The sequence below is a fragment of the Trichophyton rubrum genome (assembly GCF_000151425.1).
Source record: "Trichophyton rubrum CBS 118892 genomic scaffold supercont2.1, whole genome shotgun sequence".
NCBI classification, from domain to species: domain Eukaryota; kingdom Fungi; phylum Ascomycota; class Eurotiomycetes; order Onygenales; family Arthrodermataceae; genus Trichophyton; species Trichophyton rubrum.
The window spans coordinates 3,666,330-3,684,320 of NW_003456428.1; the positions used below are offsets into that span (position 1 = coordinate 3,666,330).

A 17,991-nucleotide genomic window follows, 5' to 3' on the forward strand; every position below is an offset into this window, starting at 1 on the left:
CATTCGCTCTCGAACCTTTCGGCCCCTGCGACATCCCGGTACATGTACCACCATGCTAGCAACGACCACTCGTTCAACATGGCTGGCAGCAGTGGAGCGTCTTCTGTAGTCAACCCGTCCGGATTCAGCATGCAGCAGCAGCAGCAGCAGCAATCACAATTTAGCCCATCTACCTGTCAACCCATGACTGATTCTTCTGCTCGGCCATCAACCAGTCTATCGTCGGCAAAGGGACATGTGTTCAGCTTTGGCGGAGATTCAGATAATGAAGAGGATGCTGGAAACGTCTTTCTGGACCGTAACATGGATCTCTCTGCGGACTTCAGCATACTCGACGACGCTACTATGAACTTTGGCTCGGGTATGCAGTGGGAGGGAAGCTATACTGGCTCCATTAATTCTATGCCGTCCGCCCACAGCCAACCGTCGAAACCGCTAGTGATGGGCGCAGGCGATCTAGACGAGAGAAGCAGTGACTGGGCTCAGCTTGGAAGTCTAAACCGAACACACGGGTCAGCCGCGTCTGTAACCGAATTGCGTAACCGCGATCCAGATCCGAGAAGGCAAAAGATCCCTCGCACGATATCTACTCCAAACGCTCTTCAGCTCCTTCGACAAGGGGGCGACAATACCAACAGCATCACTGCCAACAATAACGCAAACAACAGCGGCCTCAAATCACCGCATTCTCCCAGCTCCGGGCCTAACAGCAACACCCCCTCCCGGCCTGCAAGTCCTGGTCCTGGTGCCACGAAGAACGCCGAACCCGCTGGTGCAACAACGTCGTGCTCCAACTGTTTCACGCAAACTACTCCCCTCTGGCGTCGTAATGCCGAGGGCCAATTCCTATGTAACGCTTGTGGCCTGTTCCTCAAACTCCACGGCGTCGTACGGCCTCTCGCTCTCAAGACGGATGTCATCAAAAAACGCAATCGTGGTGGAGGAAGCAACGTCGCTGCAGGCGCTGGAGCTAGAGCAGGCAAGAAGACTTCCCGCAAAAACTCCACCAACCAGACTTCTGTATCTTCGGCCCCCATCCCCACCCGGCCATCGGCCCTGTCCCAGCCCCCGACTCCAATCTCGAGCACGCCCTCCAGCACAGGAACCACCCCTACATCTAGCTCTGTGCCTACAAGAACTACCGTGCCAATAGCCGCTGCTCCCCCCAGGCAAACTCTCCCCATCACTTCATCCGGCAACAACGTCAACGTCACCCCTACCACAGCCTCCGGTACACCATCACGACTCATCCCAGGCCGGCCACGGTGTCTCGATAAATCGTCAGTCTCAGGGATGTACGCCAATGTCAGAAACCCTCCCGAGCAAGACCTGTCAGGCAGACAAAGAGTGACCCAGGCACCGCCCCAGCAACCCCGTCAACCCCCAGCAGCGTTCAACCCAGCTCACCACAGTTTGGCAGCTGGCGCAACAAGAACTAACAGCCAGGAATGGGAATGGTTGACCATGAGCTTGTAGCCAAGCGGTTTAACTCCCATTACACTCTCCTTCCCAGCGTCAAGAAATTATGACTCCTTACTTTTCTCAAATGCGGATTAAGGATTTCTGATAAAACGTCTCTGGAGTTCTTGCAATGGGGCTATTTATCTTCCAAAGCATATCCCCATGATGGAACCTTACGTTGATGAACTATGTTCTGCCAATTTGCCCCAGCTCTTGGCCAATGGCTGATAAAAAAAAACTCTTTCTTTAACCTTTCTAGGGCCGCCTTTTAGCCGCCCTCGCTATATATCTCTTCTTTTGATTTCCTTGCTTTCCTTGGTTCATTCTCGCCTCTCCCGCCGCCCCTCCCTTTTTTCTTTGGTTGACTGATTGATGACAGCCAGTTGATTCATTATACCTCTTGTTGAACAAGAGGTACATTCAACTGCATCGTCTTTTCTGGCTTTATTACCAACTCAGCTCTACTTCTAATAATACGATGCCCCCGTTCCCCCCCTATCTAGCACTTTTCCAGCACCATCTCTCTTTCGCTACGCAGGTTTTGTTTTGCGTACCTCCGTTCCGGTAACATTTATAGATCGCTTTGGTTCATTATGATCATTTTTTGCCCTTTCCTTTCCTTTACTTTCCCTTTGCCACTATCAACGCCTTTCCCCTCCTTGTTCCATTCGATTGATTTGATTTTTGCTTTGCTTTGATTGATTGATACAACCGCGTCTGTTCTGAATGCCCAACCACCTCCCCTTTTCTTAATACATCATTTTTTCCCCCCTTATGTTTTGTTTCTTGTTTTTCGGGTTGGGCATTTAGGCAGAAGTGCGCAATGCTGTTTTGTTTTGTCTATCTTTCCCATTCATTTTTTTCTTGCTTTTAGGTGGTGTAGTTCGGACGAAATAGTGATTCTCTCTGTCTACTCGCTTTGAATCTACATATTGGTACTCGTTTTCTCCCTGCCCAGACCGCATATAGATCAAAATCAATACTTCATTAATCAGTAGTATCCACCGGCTTCTTCTAAAAGAGTTGGGTATGGCTCCATGGGCCCGGTTCTAGCTGAAAGCTACTAGATTGTGGCATCGGTGATATCCGGCCTTTTACTATGTGGTTATCACCTCATATTGAATAAATCGGCGAATATTCTTTGTGTTTAGTTGACCTTCACACTTCCAGGCAATTGGGTTAATCCGAGAGCTGCTATTATAAAAACTGACGCAGCACTTGTGAGCCAGTTCTTCTCTTTAGCTTTACACCCATAACCCCAAAACGCTCATCTCTATCAAGGCCCTAGCAGCAGGACCTGCGGAAATCAATAAAAGAGCCGAGCATCAAGTCATGGAGCCAAATGTGGGTCGAGGCGTTTTTGCGCCGCTGGCCCGAATTGCACAGCTCCATGAACGCAATGTCCAACTAAGCAAAGAGGTCGACGATCTTCACACCCAACTTTTGCGAGAGGTATGCACTGTAGAATGTTGATATCCAACTCGGCATCTTCCTCCCATTGCAACTAACCAAAGCTCCGTTTGATATAGATTGCCAGACAGGGAGTCGTTCTTCCCTCGATTCCCATAGCGTACCCCGAGCCAAAGTCCCGGGTTCAAGACCTGAAGCGGATTGTCAAGTATATCAACAAAAAGACTCCAGCCTGGCGTATTCAAATACTCCAGAGACGAAACCGTCTTGCCGATGGAGACAATGGCCATGATTCTGATGAGGAGATGGAAGATGAGACGGAATCTTCCGCTTCCGGAATCGAAGATATAATCCCTGGCGAAAACCAAATGGTGGCCAAGAGAGTTACGTATGAGCTCACTCATGGAGGTGACATTGTCGATGATGTGGCGGCAATCCTTTATGCGGAGGAAAAGGGAATGCCGGATGTAGCGGAGTTTAAGCACGATTTCCTCTGTGCTTATTGTGTCACATTCGAGTCAGCCATGGAAATTGTGAAGAGTGGTCCGATAGAACTTCTCACAACCTTCGATATCCTTGCTACAATCACTGAGTATCCGGCTTGGAAGAAGATGGAGTCAGGGGAGGCCCAGAAGGATAGGGCTGCTATTGCAGAGATGGCGATGCATGTTATCCAGACGGCGCTGGTTATGAAAGATTCCTACCGCGCGGCATTATTTGGTCCAGATGGGATATTGGAAAGTACATATCATCGCATGCAGGATATGTATTTGAATATAATCCTAGGGATTCGGAAATATCCCCAATCCTAAACAAGGCAATAATATGAATTTTTTCTCTTTGCTTCTGGCCGTTAATTATAGTTTGATACACTTGATGACTAATAATCTAATCTCGATTTTGTAACCAATAGAATAATTCACTTAATCTTTTTTAAGTAATTCTATTGGCTAAAATTCTTAAGTTAAGAATGTGTATATCTTGGCAAGAGCTGAGTGTTGACATCTACATAACCATTTGGAAACGAGGGAGTTGAGAGATAACATGCTGATAATAACATCTCCATTCTTTTCAAAATATTCGGGCTACGCGGGTATAACGCTCACCTTTGTCCCATTCAAGGAGCATATCGTCAGTGTCAACGACTCTACCCAGGGTCCTGGGTCTCGGCTCTCCAAAGTCTTGAACTCTTGGGCCATACGGACGGTAACGTAGGCTGCTTCGATTAATGCATACTGTTGGCCTATGCAGATTCGTGGTCCACCGTTAAAGGGTAAATACTCCCAGCGAGGTTGAAGTTGCCCATCTTCCCAGCGCTCTGGACGGAATACTTCTGCATCTGGCCCGTAGAAGTCTTTCCGCCGGTGCATTGCGTATATATTATAGCCTACTATTGTTCCCTTTGGCACAAAGACCGGAGAGTTACCGTCTTCACCTCCTCCCATCGGAAGGATAGAGTCTCGCAGAGTGATACGGTCGTTCGTCGGTACAACGGGATGGGTACGTAACGCTGGTAAAGGCTAGTTAGACTTGCAAGCGGCTTTAAACTGGTATAGCCCGCCCTACTCACACTCATTCAAGCAATATCTGACATATTTCAGGTTCCGCAGTTCATTGTAGGTAGGCAATCGGCCATTGAGACTAGAGACCTCCGTACGGAGCTTTGCCCATATCTCTGGACGCTTAGCCAGTACAAAAAACATATTACTCAGAAGACTGGCCGTGGTATCACGTCCAGCGACAAACACGTTCATGACCTCATCCAAGATACGGCGCTTGTCAGATGTACGTGATGCCAGTTCATGGAGGAATACATATCTCTGGCCGTTCGCCTTGGAGTCTTCTTGGTCTTTGTTTTTGTGGGATTCGACTGTGAGAACTGCCTTGTCGACAAACTGCTGTGCAAACTCACGACAAATCTTATTGCATTTCTTTGCTTTCGGGTCATAGTAAAGCAGGCCTAGTGGCCCCAGTCTAATCTTATGAATAATACTCTTCAAAGAATAGTCAAAAGCATAGCTGAAACCAAACTCCGGCTGCGGCTTTTTAAGAGTTCCGACCGATTCTCCGAATAAGAATTCGGTGGCAGAATCTGTAGTGTAGCGAAAGAAAATCTTTTGTAGATCTACAGTCTTTCCGTCACGAGGTATCAATGCGAATAAATCTGGGATCAATTTCTCAAACATGGCTAGGTCTGCCACCTGATCGCGGGAAAAGTTGGGCCGGATCAGGGCTCGAGATATGGCCCAATGGTCGCCATTTGTGTCGAAAATGCCTCTGCCTAAAAGAGGCTCGAGTACTTTCAAGCGATGGTTGACTCCATAGTCTTTGAAATTGATCGCTAGGATGGACTTGATATTCTCTGGCTCGATAGTGGCGATGATGGGAGTTGTGAACACCTTCAATCGGAAGGTATATCCGAACTTGTAAAAATTCTCACTCATTTTTTCAAGGGACTTGTGCTCTCTAGAGTTCCCGACCCCTCGTTGTATAACATCAAGTCCTAGAAAAGGGTCTTTATTCGAGGATCTTGCCACTGGTTGGCAGCCGTGACGGCGCGCGACACGTCGACGAGCAAAAATATTACATATGCATGAAGAAACATATATAATTATTGCCAAACCAGCTGCCAACGGGAGTATACGTATAGGGAGAGCTATCATTTTGGCGATTTGTTTATCCCCAAGTTAGACGGAACGCATTTGTTAGAAATAACTAACGGGGTGGGAAGCTGGGGTACATATACTGCTGCCTGGGGACGAACTACAGGGATCATGCATTTCTTTTTCTCCCTTTTACAAGTCGAAGGGCGCCAGTCGTCTACTGCCAGGTTACGACCTCCTATCGAATCATAACACAGTAGCCATTCGGTGTAACCAACGCGCCCATATTTTTGCACAGATTGAAGTTTGCATAACAAGTAGTAGCAGCTTTATAGCCGCTACTCCCATAAATTGGTAAACTGCATCTCATAATAATATGCAGAGCTTAGCAGTAATATTTTCTCGGCCTAAGGGAGTTATGGTCCAATCCATTCGAGTCAATCTGATGCACTTCCTGGTGGTAGCTGGAGATAGATACCCATCGCATGGTACTCACTCTTCCGTCAGTCGCCGTAATATTGCTATTCGGTGTGACGTATTCACGCCGGGTTTAGCGGACGTTGACGTTGACGTTGACGCCATGCACTCTCGAATGCTTATGATGATCTCCTTGAATGCTAACCAGCTTTAAGCATTACAGCAAATGGGTATTGGGTGATATTTGGGCATGAAGCTGACATTGAATGTTGAATTAACATTCGTCCAATTTGCTTCGCCGAAACGGCTCAAGATCTACCTCCAAAGGCCAGACTTTTGAGGTCCTTGGAGGTTGCTCTCTATCGCCTGGCGAAGGTAGATCCTTCGGTCCGGGCCTGTAACGGCTGGCTACTGATAACAGATTTGGGAGGTACTGCACTAGTTCGCTTGCAAACTCGTCTTCCTCGGTCACAACGCTTCACTTAGACGAAGGTATCTCTTCTCTACTCGCTGTGTCCAGCCGATAAAGACATGCCCGTCAAGATAAGGAAAGGTAAAAAGACGGGAACAACGTCGCTTGGGGCTGTGTTGGATGTAGCGGTAGTTGAGCAACGACATTGTATGGCAGAAGGTCAAAATTTCCTCTTTTGGCTGACACAGACAATTTCTTATTTCAACCGACAACGTCAAACCATCGAACTGATGACGATGAACAGGACAACAGCCAGGGGAAAAAAGGGACGCGCAACATTATCACAACATTTTCGCAGGGAAGACTGAAACATTTGAAATGCCGATTTTTCTCCATGATCGGGCCCACTAACTAGTTAAATAACTCTGTTCTACCCCTATATAACAACCGAGAGTAAAAAGAGTGTATGGGTCTATAAAGTGATAGGTAAGATGACTAGTCACTCACATTTTGACAACTGAATGGCCGGACATGTTAATTCCAAGATAGGGATGGGAAGAAAAAAGGAATGAAAACAACTACGAGGCTAGAAAACCGGGAGCTGATGACAATTCCGAAGAAAATGGTTTCTTTTGAAAATCCACAGATATTGCTATGTACGGTGCGTGTCGCGCTTCCGAGAGTCTGACAACACCGAATTCTACCTGCCTTCTGGATAATTTCCGATGCTGGCTGTGCAAGTTACGCAGCACTGGGTGCTTCACGAGCTGAGGCTGAGGCTGGTTTTGGCACGGCTGGTGTCCTACTTACCTCGTGGTAGTGGCGATTCGGCAAGGGTAGGTATGGAGCATGTAAGTATGTATATATTGACCCAAGGGCCAGAGTCAACATGCAGCCGTTTTAGTTCAGCCCTAAGACAGCCTTGTGTGAAGCTCGATATCGGCTGATGGTCCCTGATCTTTGGGTGGATTCATCCTGAGATCGTATCTCCGGAGTACGAAGGACATACATACGTACCCGAAGCTCGGAATATATGTATCTGATTTATTAATCAGGGGTCATCCAGGTTCTAGGGACAGGTATCCATCCCCGATGTTATTTTTATCAACAAAAAAGTATGGGAATAATATCAGAATGTATGGAGGACGGATCGTGCCCCAATAAGAGTGCGCGCCACCAGCGACCAATGTCAGCCAGCAAGCGTGGCCATGCAAGGGTTTAAGAAAAATTACCTCGAGCCTACATATTTCGGGCGTGGTTAGTCCCCAAAATCGGGAGACTTTGCCTGCCAACCCTCTGTCAGAGCGAAGCTTGCTTGCAGCTTCAGGCTCGCTTCTTCCGTGGGGTGCCAACGTATCGGCCAAGTTGGAAGGCGAAAATGGATGAATGACATAAAAGATCGAGGAATACGACCGTGTGTCCGGGTTGGTCATGGAGTACTTCGTACATGCAGAGTATACGCTGGAAGTGACATAAACCGGTTTCAGCCCAACGAGGAAGGATAAGGACGAGCTCGTGGTTGTTTTCCAGGGATGGCCAACCCGTGAAACACTCCAGTTGGAACCGAGGACGTCTGTTGCGGTGAAGCTCCCTGATAGAAGTGATTCTAGCCTGAGCTCCTTAATATGTCTGTTACATGGGGGCATGCGGAAGAAAATATGCATGAGTGGTGAGCTGCAGCTCGACTTGCTTGACTCTCAACTATATTTTATATCTCGCAAAAACCTGGGAGGATGAAGTCTTAATGCTAAAACCGTTATGCATTTGGCGCTTTTAGCTTTGCTCTCCCTCCCTCTGCCTCTCCTATCTTTGCTGTCGTTTCTTTTCTTTATTTTCTGCTCCTAAACTCCCCGGGCTCGTGACATGATTGATACCTCATGCACCATACTGGATTTACAGTGACCACTGCCGTTTCTTTTTGTACGGAGTACCAGTTGACCCCTCGCTGATTTTTACTAGATTGATATAACCTTTGCGGTCGTTTGGTTCGACCGATTTCTTTAGTGTGAGAGGTGACGCCCAACCACTATTGGGCCAAGTCTTGCCAATTCAGCGAAATCGCTGTTGATCGAGGCCGTCTGCAGGCGAATGGTCTCCCTCTTAGCGTCGACCGCAGTCTCCCATCCTACCACCCTTGACCACGCATCCCTGAACCCTGCTGCATTAACTCTCGCCATTTCTTACGCTCTGCCCCGCCCGCCTGCCGACGCTTCCTGCGCTGGACGCGCTGCGTGAGCCGATCCACCAACATCGTCGAGAGACGAGAACAAGGGCGGTCACACAGACATGTACTAGTGGAAAAGGCGCATCCACATCCTGCGCCAGTGACAGACGGATGGGTGCGATCCGTCCCATTCTCTCTGCATAAGCACCAGCCTCTGGCCCACTACTAAGTGGGACCTGCGGAAGGAGGCCCTTGGGAGCCCAGTCAAGGCCTCCCCCATCCATGTCGTAACCAAAAATCTCCCTTTGGCCCACGCTCGTTGCTCTGTGGCCAATCCCTTCTGTTAAAGCAGGGCACGACGTGATTGGAACTGAATAAACGAGAGAGGAATTGAACCCAAAAGTCCTAGGCTGAAAGAAGACTGGGCTGTCGCGTGTGAAATGCTTTTTCGATGGCCTCGCTGTCAAGAGTCAACCTGACCACCCTTCGTAACTACCTGGATTGGGATAGGCAGAGATGTTCTCCGCTAAAGACAGGCTATGGGGAATATACTCTGTACGGAGTACATCAACAAGCAATCCCGCTGTCGATGAATGAGTTGTACGGCGAAAGGGAGAAAAGGGGCCTTGATCTGGCCTGTTGCTGCACCCCCAACCTCAGAGCTGATCGCCTTCGTCAGAGTTCCTAACATATCCGCTATTAGTTTCTCTCCTGCAGTACGAGCAAGTCGATCGATAAAAAAAGGGGATCGACAAATTTATCCAAAGCTCTTTCGTTTCTTCTTGTTATTTGACTGGTTGCTGGAGACGTACCCGAAAACAACGACTATTACCTTTCACCCTTGTCACCTTTTATTTCTTCTTGTGATAAGAGTGTTTTTATTTTTATTTTTTTTTTTTTTTTGTGACTTATCCCTTCCTCAACCAAATTGCTTCTTATTCTTATCTACCTGCTCTCCGCCCCATTTATACAATCTGGCCCCAGGATTATTTCGACTAGCATCTGCTATTTTTTTCCCACCTTCAGCTTATTTATTTTACAGTTCCCCCTGGCCCAGCATCCCATTTTATGGGGAGCTGACCCTTCTCCGCCTTCACCTCCTTTGTTTACTATCGATAGGCCAGCACGATACCCAATCCCTTACCTTTTGCCACCCACGCATCAGGGGGCTTGTCCCACCAGACACGTCGCAAACTCCTGAGGAGTGGGAAAAACAAAAGGGACAGACCTAGGAAAAGGACATCTTGAAGACCTGACAAAATCATCGTGCCAAAGCTTTGCGTCGCCATCTTTCTATTTGATTTGTCAAGCTGCAAGGTCAGGACCCATTGTGCCCAGCGGAGCGTCTACGGAGGACGCTACCAACTGATCACCGTCCCACCAACTCCACCCTCCCGATTCTTTATCAACTTTTGGATCCGAATCCATTCAAGGTATACATTTTGAGTCCATCCCCCCTCTTCCTGCCACTGTCGATCCTATGCAAACAAATTTCTCGATTACGCTCGTCATTGACTTTGACCTCTAGGTCATTAATGAATTAATACCCCAACTTGCGCTAGCTACCTCCAGCAGCAGAATCTACGAACGTGGACTGGTGGTTGAGAGACCTTCGGCCCACTTTCTGATCTGATATTATTTCAGCTGGACGCGTGATGCTGCTAAGAGCGTTCTGAGGCTCCTCTTTCTGTTTGCACCCAAAAGCAAACGTTTGTGCTGTCACAAGTGCCTTCCACATCAACAGCCAATCCGGGGAATTATTCCTTTTCTTTTCAGGGAGGTTTTGCGTTCCATTTTCCTGGGCCACAGTCCCCCAGCTCTGCATATTCAACCACATAGTGGATTTATCTCTAACCACTTTCGGCTGGTGGATTAAAGATAATGTTTGAATAGCTTGCTTTTTAGCTCAACACCGAAAATATTACTCGGGGAAGCAGCCTCACCGAACTTTGGCGGCATTATTAAGGATCTAGGTGATCCAGAAACGGTTTCTTCATTTCTCACTTGGAAGTTTCTTACACCCGAATGTTGATTTGCTCTTCGGCGTGGCGCAGGAACATCACTCTCACAACTCCACATATACCTTATACACGGCTTACAGCTCGATCTGTGCATCTCTGTTTATTAAACTGACCACCTGTTTGCATGGTAGCCCTTCATCAACTATTGTACCAAATAACATATCCAACGTCTTTCCAGGAGCCTTGACCAAGAGACATCTCGCTGGTCCGTCAGCCTCAAAGCCGAACAGGGCCCTTTGCAACCGTGGCTGCTCTTGCCGTATCCCCGCCCGGAATGGGGGCGGTGTTCCATCCACATCAGCAGTTTACTCAGTCAAACGATACAATACTACCAAGCTTTGAACGTAGCAACCCGCAACCGTTGCAGCCCCAACCGACCAACTCTTCGAAATACTATAGCCCAAACGCCCCATCTTCATCTCCCAGGGGTCAAAAGAGATCCATCGGGCTCGCATCTAAACCACAGATAGACAGACCGAACTCGTTCTCACTAAACCTGGCTCCCAGTACATCCGGTTCCACTGGGCAGAGCAGTCCTGCATACTGGCCTGGTGTCCCATCTCTTCCCTTCAACGCTGGTAGGACCCCAAAATTCTGTTTACTTGTGGATCCGTTAAACTTCTATAACTGACGCGACTGTGAAGGTCGTAATATCCCCCCATCAACAGCTGCAGACGGCTTGCCACAGTACAGCCCGATATCCCCATACCCGCCTTCCTCAGGGACCTCGCAAACGCCAATTTCACAATTACAACAGCATTCGCAGTCACAAGACTCTCAGCAGCATCCTTCCAACCAAGTCGATCAACACCAGTCACAACAACACTCGTCCCAAACAATGGCACAAACGTTAATGGATTCTCAGGCAAATCCTGGCCATATATCATCTCAGGCTTCCCAGCAGCAATCGCCGCTGGATCCATATGGACATCGTTTCCGTTACCCAGGCCCACAACAATCGCCTCTTCCACAACACCCTTCCAGTTTCCAACCTTATCCAGGTGCCTCAATGTCCATGAGCCAGACTTCCGTCAGCGACAGCTCCCAGAGACTTGGCGTGCCGGTACAAGTTCCAGTCGAAGGCCAGCAACCCCTCCCCCAATACACTCGGCCATATCCTTCATACAACCTTCCAGCCATGAATGGCCCCGTGATGAGTAATGTCCATCACCCATCTAGCCAGATGGCTCTGATAGGCTCTATGCAGCCTAACATCCTTCCTACATTCAACAGTGGACATGCTGCTAGCTTACAACAAATGTATACGCATCAGCATCCACAAGCTCACCATATGCATGGACTTGGACCCCCAGGCCCTCAAAATGATAGACCATTCAGATGTGACACTTGCCAGCAGAGTTTTAACCGAAATCATGACCTAAAACGACATAAGCGCATTCACCTGGCTGTTAAGCCTTTCCCCTGCAACCATTGTGACAAAAGCTTTTCGAGAAAGGATGCTCTTAAGGTATGCTTTACTATATCCTTGCAATTTTTCTTCCTTCTTGAGTTATAAACATGGTATTAATATTATTTTGCACAGAGACATATACTTGTCAAGGGTTGCGGCAAGGACCCCCATTCTGAAAGTGACCACTCAAGGATTATAAATCTGAATCATCGGCACCCTTTTCGGCATCTCATTCTGCAAAGGATGACGATGGAAGCAGCGCCACACCTCCCTCCGCAACTGGATCGCGCAAGGGTAGTAATGGTGGAATATAATCTCTCACTTGATCATCTTCCGTGAGGCTATTTCGTTTGTTCCCTGAATAAGCTAAGAGGTGGCTTAATTCTTCATTTTACTACTATTTCATTTTACTACATGGGCGGCTGCTTTTTACCTTCATTGATTGCTCCCGTACTTGTATGACCAACCCTCTACGATCTATATCATTTTAATCACCATTCCCTAAGTCTTCATCCCTTGGACTTTCGTTTCTCTCCTTCCTACAAGCCTGACCTCATTATCTCGAATATCTCATTACTTTCCACATAAGCGGTGTGATACATAAAAATGTTTTTCTTTCTTGACATTCCTTCCTGCGGCCGCATATAATTAGCAAACATAGCTTGCATTCTTTTGGTTGCCCTATCTTGGTGTTTGAGTGCTTTTTCGAAAACTATGTGTGGTGATACTACCCCGTTGTTCGGTTTATCCTTTTACTACTCGGTGTTGTTATAACGGAGTTTTTATTAGGATTTTCCTTAACTTATTCAGTCATCAGTTTAAGTCTCGTGCCTTATGATCCCTAGCGATAAGGTCTAGATATGTAATCATTCCTGGTTCGACGAAGTATGGTTAAAAACGAAGAACCGACAATTTAGCGCAAAAGACAGTTAAACATTAGGTGCTACCGAGCTGGTGGGATCATAACTGGAACTGCTCAAGCGTCCCAAGTCCCTGCAGTCCGCAATCCCCCATCACACATCCGGTCGAATTTCCAATCCACCGTGTATACGATGGCCCAGCAGAAGCGATTACCAGGCCGTTGAATATAGTTATATTAACCAGAGGTGAATGTTCTCCAGGAGTGTTGAATTCAACGCGAAATCCAATAGGTAGAGTATCTGTAGCAGAGGGGGCATTTTTATTTAGTATGGGCGTAACTATTACCCCGGCGCACGCAGCATGGCGTACTTTCCCATTGTCGGCAATATAAGCACTGGCGTGCTCCGTATGCTGTGGAGTAAGCACATAGAACCAAACGACTGAGTATGGGCCAATTCGAGTACGGCCCCAATACCATGTTCTTGTTGTCGACGTGAAAGGCACATCACTCCAGTTCTATATTCGAGTGAATACATCATACATCAGCAGAAGCAAACGAAGATGTTGATGGTTGGTTTGGCTGCAGTGGCTGGCTTCCACAAAACGCTTACCTTATCGTGATATGCAGAACCATGAAACCGGAGCCTTGACCCTGCGATTGTCATGTCAACCGATGCATTACCATCGGGTATGGCGTTGGCCCACCCAACATGTGGGCAAACTTGCACATCCACATTCCGAGACGCGGCGCTGCATGGGTAATGTGGTGGCGCTACCTGAATATGGCTGAAGTTAATTATCAAACATCGAAATGAATGCTAACACATTGCCATGGACTAAGGATGGGGACATACAGATCTGATATCAAATGTGCCTTTGATTCCATGAACTGTATCGTTAAAGAATACACGGTACCGTGAAAGATCTGCAGAGCCCTGCCATCCCATTTCTATAGGGTGGTATATTCCTGCGTAACCATCTCTAGATGTTTCAATAACCGCTTTTTGGGAGTGGACCGCATATACAGACACGGTCCCATTGGGGAAGGATGCCCATATATAGACGGGTAGAATTCCCTTGTTAGGCACCAGAAAAGGAAATGCGGTAGAGGAACTTGTAAAGAAGCAGACGGTTATAGAAGAGTCTCCATCATCTGACACCGCGTCAAAATACCACCAGTCATAGACAGTCTCGTTCACAAAGTTAAGTTTCGGAGAATCAAAATCCCCCTCCCCGGACAGGAATTGAGCTTTGCTAGGTAAAAGAGAGGCAGTAAAATCCAGAACTGTAATGGAACCTTGAGTATCTCTGTGATATTCCGCCGCTGTCACCAAGAAGTAGAATTTAAACAGTAAAACGCACAATGTGAGCGGGTCCATAATGATATTGCCGAAGAAATAGCATAGACACACAACGATGAAGAAATAAAGTAGAGGAAATCTGATGTTCAAATGAAGCCATCACACCAAGGATAAGTAGTCTTACTCTGGGTCCAACATCTCACACAATGGCGAGGATCAGGGTATTAACATGGTTACCTATGTTGGCATGGGGCATTGTAGCAGCTAATTCCACGATGCATATTATTCTCATATCCCACTACTACAATAGGTAAGAGTATCCAACACGAGAGAAGCGAAATACGGATGGCATCTCAACTGCTCCGGATCGATAGCCGAGCTATACGAGATGCGGCGTACCTAAGAGTGAAGACAAACAAAAACACAGGGCCCGAAGGGAAAACAAATCTGATGTAAGAAGCTCTTCCATCACGTATATGGACACATGCATAATCGAAGGCATGCAGCTAGCCATACTGTAGCTATCCACGAGCTGAGAATTGGGGCGTTTGCATTCATTTCCTGAATTTGGGATATCACCGTCACCGACTGCCACAACGTTGATGGCTGAATGTTGTGTACTGCAGATCGGTGGCACATATCCAGACAGCCATGCCGGCAATTTCCGTTGCTCGCATCGGCTGCTGATGGAAATGCTTGTAACACACGATGTCGTAGCCTGATCTGTTGCTTTTTCAATAGTTAGTGGATGTTATATAATTTTCATCATGGTTGATGGTTGATCAAAAAAGGTTTAAGGGCTGCAAGCGAAGGCTGAGTTCGGACTTACTTCGGCCCGTGCGGTTTATCCGAACCTTAACTTTGTCCGAGCGCTTAATCCGAAGTTGTTTGTCTGGTTTGCACTTTATTATATAATTATTACATAACTCTGGTGCAATTGGCTGGAACTTACCTCGGCACAAAACAAAAAATGAAAATTTTGAATCCTCGCTTAGCGTTAGCGCGGTTTGCAAAAGGTATAAAAGGCTCTTCTCCCCTTCAACCTTTTTCCAAAAACCAGTCGACTTTACTTCAAAGAATGTGAGTACACATTTTGCTTTCCACCACACCATGTCGCCCTCTATGGTCGACATGTTGATGTTCACGAGATGATGATAACTAACTTTTCTCTTTCCAACAGCATTTCTATAGTAAACGACCCTACTCTGTAGTTTTTACGAAAGCGACAAGAGTCCCAACCTTGCTGATGACCCTAATGTCCTCGATGCCCTAAAGTGAAGCCTTTTTTATTCTCGCCTATACTTCGACAGTGATGATGATACTTGACAATGCCTCGGTGTTTGATTGAATCTCATCCTGTTGATTTAGAGAGTGGTGATGATCTTTACCTTGCCGTGGCGTCTGACTTCGGTCGGCCTGGCAAGGTGGGTGTCGAGGAGGTCTGAAAGGTTCTATTTACCCCTGAATTGTTAGAGTGGGATGTCTGTTGTTTAGTTTATAACTCTTAGTAGAATTTAATGAGATTTTTGAAAAAAAAAAAATTTTTTTCCGCTCCTAGTAGAAAGATGTAGGCTTCTTGTAATTTCGAAATTTGTGTTTATTGCCGGAGACTTGATCTCCATTCTATGCTGATTTGTAATTGTGGGAGAAGAGCCATGCTGTCGCCTGAGAACCAGATATGAAACTATTTACCACGTCCTCCAGCGCCTCCACGACCATATCCCCTTCGAGTGCCTCTACCACGAGGACCTGGAGTTCCACGAGAAGCAGGAGATGTTGTAGGTGGAGGTGCAGTTGCAGCTGTAGGCGAAGATCCGGCCTGTGCTGGTCTCGACCCTTGCGGTGATGGCTGTTGTTGGGTGTTCGCATGAGCTGGACCCTGCCCTCCTCCTCCTCCTCCACCGCTGCCGGCGCCACGGTTGCCATGACCTCTGTTCTGTGCTACAGCGGCAGACGTCCTCCGTTCCAGCACGACTACCTGACTTTGGGCAATAGACACGGGGCTTGCATCAATGGCTTTCCGTAGGCCTGCCGGCTCGGCAAAGTCGACGTATCCGAAGCCTTTCTTCTTGTCAATTTCTACACGTATGACTTTGCCAAACTGTGAGAACCCTTTCTGGAGGAGATCTTCCGTCACTCCTTGGGAGGGATTGGCGTGCTTGAGAAATGCCTGCGTTCCATTTGACGACGCTGATTGAGAAGACTGTTGTTGTTGTTGGTTCTTTTGGGCAGCAGGAGTTGATGACGCTTTCGTATTTGGAGTACTTGGAGTAGTTGCTGCCTTTTTGCCAGCTGCATTATTTCGAGCTGCTGCTGGCTCTGCGGGTGGGGTACTTTTAGATTGTTTGCTCGGTGCAGACTTGGGCGTGGAATCGGCGGTGTTCTTACCCTTGGGGGAGGGAGCAGGATTATTAGATTCTGATTTTGAGCTTGATGGTTGGTCCTTTTTTGCACTTTCTCCAGCAGCGTTACCGCCCGGACCAGAAGAAGCCTGACCAGCCTTATCCCTTCTTCGTGTAGGTGTAGTGAGGCCCAAATCACGTCGTAATATTTTAGTAGCTGCAGTGAGGCTTCCCCTTTCTCTCTTCCGTTCTGGTGCCGGAGACGCTTGGGGTGGTTGATTGACAGTGGTTGCGGGAGCTTTGTTTTCAGCTTTGGTAGATCCGTTTGCAGCCTGTTTATTGGCGGCCTTTACGGCATCCTTAACAGCAACATCCTTGGCTGCCTTGTCCTTTTTCTGCTTTTCCGAAGTTGACCTGTCTGCACGGCTGAGGAGCTGTTTCTTCCCGATCGACTTTTCACTTTTGCTCTCTTTGGCAGCAGCCGAACGGGCCTGCTTGGCTGCTTTTGCAGCAGCAACCTCCTTTGCCTTGTTTGCCTTTTTCTCTTTTAGATATTGGATGAGTGGGGTGATCGTTTGCTTTTCCACTCTATCTGCTGCCTCGGTCGTCTCTTCCTCGGACGGTTTGGTGACTGGGTTGGTCAAACTTTCAAGGAAGGATATGAATTCGGCATCCTGGTCGATAGTGCCTACTCGAGCATCGTTTCGAACTTTCCCACTAGGCACGCGGGAAAATGGGGCATATTCCAGGGTCGGCGGTCCAAGTAGGGCGGAATCATTGTAGGTATTTCGAGCGTCGTGAAATGTGGTTTGGCGGATCACATCCGAGAGTTCAGGGATAGTTACTGACGAGGTAACTCGTAGGTACGCCCTTCCGGGACGTGACGGTTTCGATGGGCTAAAAGCTCAAGAAAGACACCATTGTTAGACATAGATAAGGGCCTTGGTCAATATGGAACACTGACTCGGTAGAAACCTTCCCCGCCTTGAAGAGAAACCAGTCGACTCTTCCTCGTCCGACTTTCCAGTAGTCTCCCAGCGTAGTCTCGAACTCAGCCTGTGTCAGGCCGGGGGGCAGACGCCTCACATGTAGCTTTAGGCGGGGGACATTCCCTTTGCTAGAGTGGCCCTTAGATGGTGTGGGTGGAGGAGCAGCTTTCTGCGTTGCCGCCGGGTTGATAGCAAGGACCCCCGGAGACGCCTTCTGCTGATTCTTTTGCGACATGGTGTTCAACAGCAGTCTATAAGGAGCAGCACTATGCCAGACTTCTCCTCCAGCTCCGTCTCTGCACGCTGTCTGATGGATGATGAAAATACGTGCCAGCTGTCGATGACATAAAAGCTGGAACGTTGATGGAAAAGGCAAAGTTGACCACGTGATGCTCTTTCTGCCCGCCGAAGGTTCCAGCCGCCAGCCAATCTCCCGAAACGGATGTCAATGACGACAGTTAAACGCTTATTGTGCCGCTGCTACATCGACATCGCCTACATCAACGACATCATACATGGCAGATGGGAGCTGGCGGCGGTATCATCGAGTCTACCAAGCAAGACCATGCTACGGGCCGGTGCTATGAAGGGCGCGCGTT

General features: G+C 47.8%; 8 protein-coding genes across 8 annotated transcripts in view; 3 read left to right on the plus strand and 5 right to left on the minus strand.

The window, feature by feature from the left end:
- Nucleotides 1–1,476, plus strand: part of TERG_08692 (uncharacterized protein) — a gene marked incomplete at both ends in the record, with an annotated part of 2,642 nt that extends 1,166 nt beyond the window's left edge. Inside the window, one exon of the mRNA XM_047748998.1 lies at nt 1–1,476. Coding sequence (XP_047603722.1) covers nt 1–1,476 — 1,476 coding nt within the window.
- A 1,700-nt stretch (nt 1,477–3,176) lies between these two features.
- TERG_01393 (uncharacterized protein) lies at nt 3,177–3,683 on the plus strand (the record flags this gene model as incomplete). The annotated part of the gene is made up of 1 exon (XM_003239360.2): nt 3,177–3,683. The coding sequence occupies one exon, from the start codon at nt 3,177–3,179 to the stop codon at nt 3,681–3,683; it is 507 nt and encodes a 168-aa protein (XP_003239408.2).
- Nucleotides 3,684–3,956: 273 nt separating this feature from the next.
- On the minus strand, nt 3,957–5,438 carry TERG_01394 (uncharacterized protein; the record flags this gene model as incomplete). Its single annotated transcript, XM_003239361.2, has 2 exons — nt 4,442–5,438; nt 3,957–4,381 (listed from the first exon to the last, which is right to left on the minus strand). The coding sequence occupies exons 1-2, from the start codon at nt 5,313–5,315 to the stop codon at nt 3,957–3,959; spliced, it is 1,299 nt and encodes a 432-aa protein (XP_003239409.1). The 5' UTR covers nt 5,316–5,438.
- Nucleotides 5,439–10,025: 4,587 nt separating this feature from the next.
- TERG_01396 (uncharacterized protein) lies at nt 10,026–10,304 on the minus strand (the record flags this gene model as incomplete). The annotated part of the gene is made up of 1 exon (XM_003239363.2): nt 10,026–10,304. The coding sequence occupies one exon, from the start codon at nt 10,302–10,304 to the stop codon at nt 10,026–10,028; it is 279 nt and encodes a 92-aa protein (XP_003239411.2).
- Nucleotides 10,305–10,762: 458 nt separating this feature from the next.
- On the plus strand, nt 10,763–12,004 carry TERG_01397 (uncharacterized protein; the record flags this gene model as incomplete). The annotated part of the gene is made up of 2 exons (XM_003239364.2): nt 10,763–11,066; nt 11,133–12,004. The coding sequence occupies 2 exons, from the start codon at nt 10,763–10,765 to the stop codon at nt 12,002–12,004; spliced, it is 1,176 nt and encodes a 391-aa protein (XP_003239412.2).
- An 855-nt stretch (nt 12,005–12,859) lies between these two features.
- TERG_01398 (uncharacterized protein) lies at nt 12,860–14,139 on the minus strand (the record flags this gene model as incomplete). Its single annotated transcript, XM_003239365.1, has 3 exons — nt 12,860–13,276; nt 13,372–13,536; nt 13,615–14,139. 3 exons carry the CDS (start codon nt 14,137–14,139, stop codon nt 12,860–12,862), a joined length of 1,107 nt encoding a protein of 368 aa, XP_003239413.1.
- Nucleotides 14,140–14,642: 503 nt separating this feature from the next.
- On the minus strand, nt 14,643–15,598 carry TERG_01399 (uncharacterized protein; the record flags this gene model as incomplete). Its single annotated transcript, XM_003239366.2, has 3 exons — nt 15,014–15,598; nt 14,891–14,953; nt 14,643–14,779 (listed from the first exon to the last, which is right to left on the minus strand). Exons 1-3 carry the CDS (start codon nt 15,192–15,194, stop codon nt 14,643–14,645), a joined length of 381 nt encoding a protein of 126 aa, XP_003239414.1. The 5' UTR covers nt 15,195–15,598.
- Nucleotides 15,599–15,745: 147 nt separating this feature from the next.
- Nucleotides 15,746–17,950, minus strand: TERG_01400 (uncharacterized protein; the record flags this gene model as incomplete). Its single annotated transcript, XM_003239367.2, has 2 exons — nt 17,368–17,950; nt 15,746–17,300 (listed from the first exon to the last, which is right to left on the minus strand). Exons 1-2 carry the CDS (start codon nt 17,625–17,627, stop codon nt 15,746–15,748), a joined length of 1,815 nt encoding a protein of 604 aa, XP_003239415.1. The 5' UTR covers nt 17,628–17,950.
- Between the last annotated feature and the right edge of the window lie 41 nt (nt 17,951–17,991).